Source organism: Chenopodium album, chromosome 11, assembly GCF_948465745.1.
Source record: "Chenopodium album chromosome 11, dcCheAlbu1.1, whole genome shotgun sequence".
NCBI classification, from domain to species: Eukaryota; Viridiplantae; Streptophyta; class Magnoliopsida; order Caryophyllales; family Amaranthaceae; genus Chenopodium; species Chenopodium album.
In genome coordinates this window covers 10,294,183-10,302,825 of record NC_137844.1, presented here as the reverse complement: position 1 = coordinate 10,302,825, position 8,643 = coordinate 10,294,183, and the positions used below count along the sequence as shown (strand labels likewise).

Sequence of the window (8,643 nt, the reverse complement as noted above, 5' to 3'; positions counted from 1 at the left end):
AAAACAATGTTGAAATTTATTAAAAGTTACAAAAGGTTATGGTTAATTAATTTGATCGAGAGTTAGGCTTTTAGAATCCTTAGGTTGTGCTATTTCATTAAAATAAAATAATCAATAGTAGATGTCGTAAGTAATTATGTAACCACAAATAATTTTCACAGTGGGTGATTGAATTGGGTGATTTTCAAATTCATGTTCATGTCACACTAATTAAAGTCCTTGATTTGCTCTTTCCTTACAAATTAAGATCTTAGCCCACTAAACACACATTTTATTAGCTATTAAAACCTAATAATTATATGAATTGGTATTTAAATTCAAATATTCATGCCCTCTTAATCACGTGCTTTAAGCCTTTAACCGTTTGAATCAAATTAAACCCCATTTCATATATATACTTTTTGTTTTCTTCCTCTTCAACATTGCACCAAACCAATGAATGATGAATAATAATGTGCGAACATTGGATGATCAAGAAGTTAGCAAAGTTGCAAGGCAAAGGTTTGTGCATTCAAGTTTCTTTTCCATTTTTGCATTATATGATTGTAATACTTCCATTCGTTTATGTTCTATCCACTTATGTATTTTCATCTACCAAATCATAGTTTAAGTACAATATTTGAATGAAGTCGTAAAGGGCAAGAGTTTTCACTTAGTACAATATTTCTCGTATGCATACAAGGTACAAACACATGGACATATAATATATACTTAGTTGTACCAAAGTACCAAACACAAGCAACAACCGGATTATGCATAGAAAATTGTCGTAAGGGGCAGAGAAAGTAGTTGTTTATTTTATTTGAAACTGGATTTTTATAATGTTGATAGTATACTTGCTACTTAGGATTTAGTCATCATGGGTTTTACTAGTCTACTATTATGGTCCTCAACCATTTCTTCAACCTTATTATTTAAAGGGAATTTTGACTTTTACTACCAAAAAAAATCAAAAAATTGTTTTTTACCACCAAAACTTCTAAAACTTTTATTTTACCACCAAAAAAAATTCTAAAAATTGTTTTTTACCACCTAACGTCAAGAAAACCGTTAAATCTAACGGTTAAAAAACAATTTTTAGAAGTTTTGGTGGTAAAAAATAATTTTTTGATTTTTTTTTGTTGGTAAACGTCAAAAAATCCTTATTTAAAAGGAATTATACTTTTAATTATTCTGATGATTACATTATAATTCATTTAAACAATCTTTAAATAGAAATCAACTGAAATTATGAACACCATTATTCTAAACATGCCACCCACAACTCAAAGCTAAGGCAAAGAAAGAAAAGACAGCAAAACTATTGATGATAGATTCTGTAAATTCATCCTCAATAAGTCAATATACTTGTGAAAATAGAGTCCATTATTTCTCTGAATGCATTACCATTCTTTTCTTTTTTCAGTGATGTGCAAATGTTCATATATCAATGACAGAGATTTGAATAACCGGCGAAACAGAGTTGCTCTTCCTTCCTCTGCTTCATCCTCTCGAGTCACGACACCTACAAACCCGGTTTCATCCCCTTCATCATCAGCTTCACAAAGAGAGATTTTCACTACTACATTCATCACTTCACCAAGAGCGTCACCACCAAGGTCAAGGGCTAATAACACTCCTAGAAGCTCATCATCACCGCGACAATCAGAAGCACTGGAAGCCAAATCAACGACTTGGATAGCCAAGGATGAGGCTAGGAGTGGTGGTAACAACACCCCTAGACTATTCCTCTCAAAACTCAAGCCAAGGAAGCTTAAAAGGCGCATTAATATTGGCTCGACACAGTCTAATAGCAGTGGTTCAGGTGATGTAGAGGAAGCTGATTGGCCTCCCTTTGCTGATGAAGACTACATTGTTTTCTGCTTCGAAGAGGACGGTGCATTTCATGTTATAGAGGATAGTCCAATGGCTAACAGTCCAAAGGTAAGGTTACATGAAACTTTTTACAGATTGTTTGTATGTGATTCGTGAACATAGTTGAACGAGATCCTCTTCCTTTAAACCTTATTCAATCTTATTCCAAGAGGGTGCCTGAATGGTCTAATAACGAAAGAGAATGTTCACAGGAACATGGTAGTAGACTAGCCATAGTAATGTTATTACAAGAGGGTGTTTGAAGACTCTGATCTAATATTTTTTTATGGGAAAATGGGGTTTGAACAGCCTCAATGTGAAGAACATGGGAGCGTCGCCTGCATTTGTAGGGACGAGAACAAGGATGTAAACCACCTGAGCCTTATAAATAGAAGAGACTGTTTCTTACCAAATAAAGAGGTTAGATATGAATCCCTTAAAACATGTTAGGAGTAAGTTTTACCTTAGTCGATAATGCAGGTTATGTACTGATCTGATGATGACATTGGTGATTGGCTGCAGGCTGAGGAAGAGATGAGTCCTAAGCTGCACCACAATGGAACTAATATTAGTGATCATTTGTTGGAAAATAACAAATTCGTACATGATATTGAATCGACTGAATCGATGGAATGCAGAAATGGATCAGTTGAATCAACAGCGTCCAGTAAATTGGATTATGAAGAGCAGTTCCAGATTGAACATAACACTGAAGTAGAACTTTCATCATCCCCCTGGAACGTGATAGACCAAGACGGCAACAATGTCAATGCTCTTCTAGCTTATAGGAGAGACTGTTTGTTACCCAACACAGAGGTAAAAACAACTATTTTCTTACAAGAATTCAACTTTTTTGTCCCCTAATCATCAATATCTTTTGTGTGTTTCTGTCAATTTTCAGATTGACGAGGAAGATATCTTTTTGAGTCCAAAATCTAAAATGGGAGTTATGATAAGGATTGATGACCTATTGAAGGGAGATAACGACATGTCAAGCATAGAGTCTGATCAATCCAGTGGCTTCAGTGGATCTGATTCTAGGGGTGATCAAGACGATCAACTCGAGGGGAATGAAGAACTGGCTTCAGAGTCTGCTAAATCAAGCACATCGAATATATCAAATACCAGCTCAACCTCTTTTGAATTCCCTGTGTAAGTTAATTTTCAGATTCAAAAGAAGAAAAAAATCGAGGTTTGGTTAATGATAATATGCTGACAATATGAATGTTGGTCATGTTATTGCAGATTGGAATGGGCGTGGATGGGTAGTCCAGTTACATGGCCAAGATCAGGGAGGGCAGGGTTCAGAAAATACAAATCTCGCCCAGCGTGTCTCAGATGCTGTAAATTCTGAAAAATTTCCCGAATCGCTGGAAAATTAAGTGTGCATGCCTCCTTCATGGTGTTGATACTTTCATTTAACTGAAGTACATTTTTTGCAAACAAATCTTAGGAATAAATTCAATACAGGGGATCAGAGACATTGAAAACCAAATCTAGTAACTTTTCACCATTCACATTGCGCGCAGTTCATACAGTTAAACAACTCTCACACAGATGAAACATGAGAGTTGGTCATTCCTAAACAAAAGTGCTACTCCGTACCTCTTTACTTTCTTTTTAAACATATAAACAATGCAGTTCAAAAGCCAAACAAAGAGGGCTGCCTGATCTAATTTTGTGATGGTGACAGCAAATCCTGAAGACGTCAAATGAGTCTCCATGAACGAACTGCCTTGCATGATAAAGATGTGATCACCACAAGCTTGCCTGCATAATTTTATAATACAGTAGTGGCTGGGCGTTAAGACTCAGCATTGGCACTGAAAACAATCAACTGAAGATGTAACCTTGCTCTAGCTGCGGCAAGAAGTGATTCCTCGTCTTGCCTCTCTTTAGCCAAAGCGACCGCTGCAACATAAGCTTCCCTTGCCTCCTCCATCTTTTGCAGATCAGTTTCATCGACATTGTCCTATTGAAATCAATATATTTAATTGTAAATCAGGTTGGGTTAAGATCAAGTCATGTAATATCAGTCTAAGACTGAAATGCTTCTAAAATGCTTGAATAAAGCTGATGTTGTTTAGATCTTTAGGGTTCAGTTCTACAGCACCTACCTATAAAATGACAGAACAGGATATATGTTAATTAGTACTGTACTACTGTGGGAGATTGAAGACTTACTATGTCAGGGAGATTATCCACATAGTATGGTGAAGTGTCATAATCCTCACTCGGAGTGAATGCGTCGTCCTTTGACAATCCTTCAAATATATGCATTAATGATGAAATCTGCAACTGCAGGGCATCTAACTCTTCTTGGAGCCTCTCTGCCTTCTGATTGGATGTCTTTGCTTCCCACTGTAACTTCTCAACAGCTGCTTGTTTGTCTGCCAGCTTTATCTGAGCAAAAATAACAAGACAATATTCATAAAAAAACAATTGATTGCATTAAAATATGGCAAAGCTGAAGATACGCTTTTACAGAACACTATGGGTAAAATAAGCCTCTTTCATCTATATGGGTAAAATAAGCCTATTTCATCGATTAGAGACTAACTGAAGTCTATAAATTGAGAATTGGCTTTATAAGGGTAAGAGAAAGGGGAAGAGGCAAGGAAACCAGCGAAAATACTCAAAAGAGTCCTGAAAAATGGGGGGAAAAAATAGTGATTCTAATTGAAGTCTATAAATTGAGAATTGGCTCTAATTAGGGTATGAGAAAGAGTAAGAGGCGAGGAGACCAGGGAAAGACTCAAAAGAGTCATGGAAAAAGAGAGAGGAGGGGGGGGGGGGGGGGGGGAACAAGATTAAAGGAGGAGGCGACACATGTCTCCCTAAAGGGGTTTTCTTTTTTTTTTTTTTTTTTTTTCTAATTAAATTCTAGCAGTATAGAGTATGAAGATTGATTGATGATGAATCAAACGCATAATTGAAGCAATAGAATTTCCTAAGTTATACTCACTTGCATTTTTTGCATTTTACACCGTTTCCAATGCACTACACTACTTAGGCCATTAATATCTTTAATTTGAGTATTAATAGTCATACAAAGTTGATATTGAAAATTCATAACAATATGAATCTAATAAGATTCAGCTTGATAATGTTTTTTCTTATATATACACTATTAGACATGGTAAAAAAAAAAAAAAATGATCTTGTGAATAGTAAATGGGTAGGACTAATGACTTTATGTTAACAAACCATCATTCAACCATTCAGTAAGTAAATGCTTAGATCCCTAGAGTTCTCAAGTCTCAAGAGCATTAACTGTTCAAATTCAGGACAACACTCGATGATCAAATAAGATAAATACAGCTTTGTGATCCTCATGAACTTCAACATTAACTCATCTTTCACAAAAGAAAGACCAAGGATATCTCTACAGAAAAACAGTTCAGTAACAATCAAGAGTATCCAGAGTTAAGAGTGTCAAGACTCCTATAATAATTTTTCATATAAATCACTCCAACTAGACACTTGTTTAGAATTAGCCTTTTAGAGCCCTGGTAACTTCTCCCTGTGCTCTGATCAGATTATAACTAGAGCAAGAAGTAAGTTCTATGAACAACACCCCTTTCCTATCCACAACGCCATATTATGTATTCAAATTCATACCTGCACTTACATAAAGTGCTAGATGAACAAATGTTTAAACAATAACATCAATCAAATCCTTAACCCAAAAGATAGGGGCAGCTACATGAACCAAAATTTTATCTCCTATACTCATTAACAATGATCCTCTACTTAAATCCCACTCTGTCCAATGTTAAATGTTCCTGCAAACCCAACTTCATCATGTTCTTAACTCCTTCCATCCAAGAGATGACCCAAAAAAAAAAAAAAAAAAAAAAAAAAAGAAAGAAGAAGAAGAACGGGCTGTAGGCCTGTAGGTTCAAAGAAGAATATAGAAAGAAATTTTTCAACACAGACAATTTCTCAAATGAAAAAGCTGAAAGTTCAGATACAAATATTCCAACCGCCTTGCTTTCTCATTTGTGACAAACCCTCACCAGCCTCCCCCTTTATTTTACTGATGTTTGCAATTTTCCATTAATGGGTTCCCCCCCAATCAAGATTCAATAATTACTTTAGCTTCTGATGTAACAACACCCATAATTCCACAAACTTCCGACTCCAGCAAACTGGTGACAATTAAACCCTTTAAATAATCTTGGCAGTTGGCAATACGTAGTTAATGAAAAGAAGTCTTCTGTTAGGAATAAAGAAAGACCCATCCACTAGACTACCTGTCTACCGACTATGGCCCTGCGTGAGTTTATACAGGTTAAAATACAAGCAATTATACCTTGGGTCTAGATGGGCCATGTAAATGCATTGATGCAGTATACACTGCCAGTACCCAAATAAAAGGTTGATGCAGAATACACAGACACAGCAGAACAATTGCAACAGACAAGAAACTTGATACAAAACATTTAAACATGGACTATGCTAGAGTTTGAAGGGCAATGATACGAGAAGCTGCAACAGTCTCACAGATAACGGACGAGAGTGTAGTCCTGCCATTGCCCCTGGTGCTTAAAGATATCTAATAGAACCTTTTCCAAAGATATCAAGCATTCAAGGCTACTTGTCACTTATGTTCATAATGTCTACATTATTAGTTCTCAGAGAATCCCAAGAGTATACAGCTCATAAGCTCAAGCAGGACCAGGTAAACTGCACACCTTATAAAATTTCAAGCAATTTAAATTTATGCCAGTCACAACTATGAGAGTAGCATCATGTTACAGTTTTTAGCAACTGGTCCACAAGAGCTGCATAATCTATTAGCAACATGCAGAAAAGCAAGAATACCTAATAGATATAATTTTATACAAGAAAACAGCGAAGACATCAAGACACAGTAAATAAAATCAGGCAGAGCAATACCTTAGCATCATTTAGCTGCGATAGACTTGACTTAACCAGAGAATCCTTTTCAGAGGCGAATTGCTTCAACTCATTTACTTGTGACTGAATTAAATTAATTTGACTCTTAGACTTTTCTGCTGCTTTTAAGAGTTCATCCTTTTCCGCCAATTGCCGTCGTAGATCCTCTACCTGCTCCCGAAGAGAGTTCAACTCTTCTTTTTCTGCAGCCATAGTTGCTGAGGAAACTGATTGATCATCTGGAGATCCATCTGTATCATTCTTAGAATACTTGTCTTGTACTTTATCTGCATGCTTAGACTTAACTCCATTCCTATTATTCTGATGAAAGCAAAACAAAACCCATTTTAAAAATTGTCTCAAGCACATAACTTTTGCAATCATTGTCACAAATTGAGTTACATCAACTTCATACTCCATGGCCTTACTTAAACCCTATGGACCAAAATGCAATCACTTAATTACGCAACAGAATGACTTCAAGCGGAAAAAATTAAAAGAGAATGCAAGCAATGAGACTCTCTAAAGTGCTATCAATCTACTTTTTACAGAATATTAAGCAGACTTAAAAACTTAACAATGTTGGTACATTTTCTTCAATTTCTCAATATCCCAACTTCTTCATTCATTTGTTCATACATTGCACAATTATCATGTCATCCTTGCACTTGCATTTTCCACAAAATATCCTTTAACATACACATTTGACAATTTCATCTTACCCCCCTACCCCTCCAACCCCAAATGCCAGGTTAAACATTTACAACCCAATACACAAAAGTTACAATTTTTAAAAATATTGATGTCAACTAGCTTAGTTTGTTAAAGTCTTTGGGGTGGTACCCAAAAATTTTACCTTCTTGGAATCTCTAGAAGGTGTCTTGGTATAAATCATAGAACCCCGTCTGGTAAATGAGCTGGTAGCGTTCCGATCCTATATAATTCAAATTAAAATCAAATTAGAATCAAATTATTTTACATAATTACACCAGAAATTAGGGCAATGTAGAATGAATTAATCCCAAATCAAAGAAAGAGACCGAAGAAGAACTATTGCCACAGAAAGCGAGACAAAATCTCGAAATTTTCCCCATAATAATAATTTCCTCTTCTTCTTCCACATTTCGCGGATTCAAAAAATCAAAATTCAAAATTAAAAATTTGGGGAAGAAGAAGAAAACAAAAGAGGAGAGAGAAAGAGAGAAAATTACGATAAGGGATTGAACGAGAGGAACGATTTCAACAAGATCGTTGTATAAAACCCGATCCAAATTATCGCTGAACCCAGATTTATTATTCGGGTGGTCGCCATTAAAACTGGCCGAAGACCTCTCATCCATTTCCACGTAGTCTTGTTCTTCTGGCCCTCTTCTTCCTGAATACATTTTCTCTCTCCTCGAAATGTGGGGAGTGAGTGAGTGAGTGAGTGAGTGAGAGCGAGTTGATTTGAAATTTGAGTGTCGGATGAAGATCGAAGAAGAAAAAATTTCCGCCGTCGATTGAGTGAGGAAGAAGAGTTTGATTCAGAAACACTCCAACACTTCACTCAATTGCCCCTCTTTAATTTTTTTTTTTTTTATCTCACTCCCTCTCTTTGCATTTCAAATTGTGAATTTGTGATTATTTTTTTTTTCCTCTCTCTCGGATAATGCTAGGGTTGTATATAAACATTTAATATATTTTATTTTTTAATACCCTTTATTTTTAAGTACCTGTTCTATTTCTCTATGTATAGTTTTAGGAGAAATTAAAAAAGGTAATAAAATATGGAGGTAGCGGGGTAGGTGGAAAAAAAAAATTATAAAAAGCAAAAGTAGTTAAGAGAATTGGAGAAAAAAGAATATGAAATTAATAAAATGCTATTTATGTTGGGTTCACTAGTTGAGA

The 8,643-nt window shown here is 35.6% G+C and overlaps 1 protein-coding gene across 2 annotated transcripts; it reads right to left on the bottom strand.

Moving 5' to 3' along the window:
- Nucleotides 1–3,333: 3,333 nt before the first annotated feature.
- Nucleotides 3,334–8,323, bottom strand: LOC145568535 (protein MICROTUBULE BINDING PROTEIN 2C-like). 2 transcript variants are annotated; one of them, XM_081627956.1, is made up of 5 exons: nt 7,968–8,323; nt 7,613–7,690; nt 6,757–7,077; nt 4,039–4,257; nt 3,334–3,826 (listed from the first exon to the last, which is right to left on the bottom strand). In XM_081627956.1, the coding sequence occupies exons 1-5, from the start codon at nt 8,139–8,141 to the stop codon at nt 3,659–3,661; spliced, it is 960 nt and encodes a 319-aa protein (XP_081484082.1). In that variant the 5' UTR covers nt 8,142–8,323; the 3' UTR covers nt 3,334–3,658. The 2 variants fall into 2 exon arrangements, with proteins under 2 accessions (XP_081484082.1, XP_081484083.1); XM_081627957.1 differs by lacking the exon at nt 7,968–8,323 and adding an exon at nt 7,797–7,941.
- Nucleotides 8,324–8,643: the final 320 nt, after the last annotated feature.

Coding starts and splice junctions, on each gene's coding strand:
- LOC145568535 (XM_081627956.1), bottom strand. CDS start 8,141: ATGTATTCAGGAAGAAGAGGGCCAGAAGAACAAGACTACGTGGAAATG. Junction 7,691..7,967: donor CTCTCGTTCAATCCCTTATC/GTAATTTTCTCT, acceptor TGAATTATATAG/GATCGGAACGCTACCAGCTC. Junction 4,258..6,756: donor CGCAGCTAAATGATGCTAAG/GTATTGCTCTGC, acceptor ATTTTTGCTCAG/ATAAAGCTGGCAGACAAACA.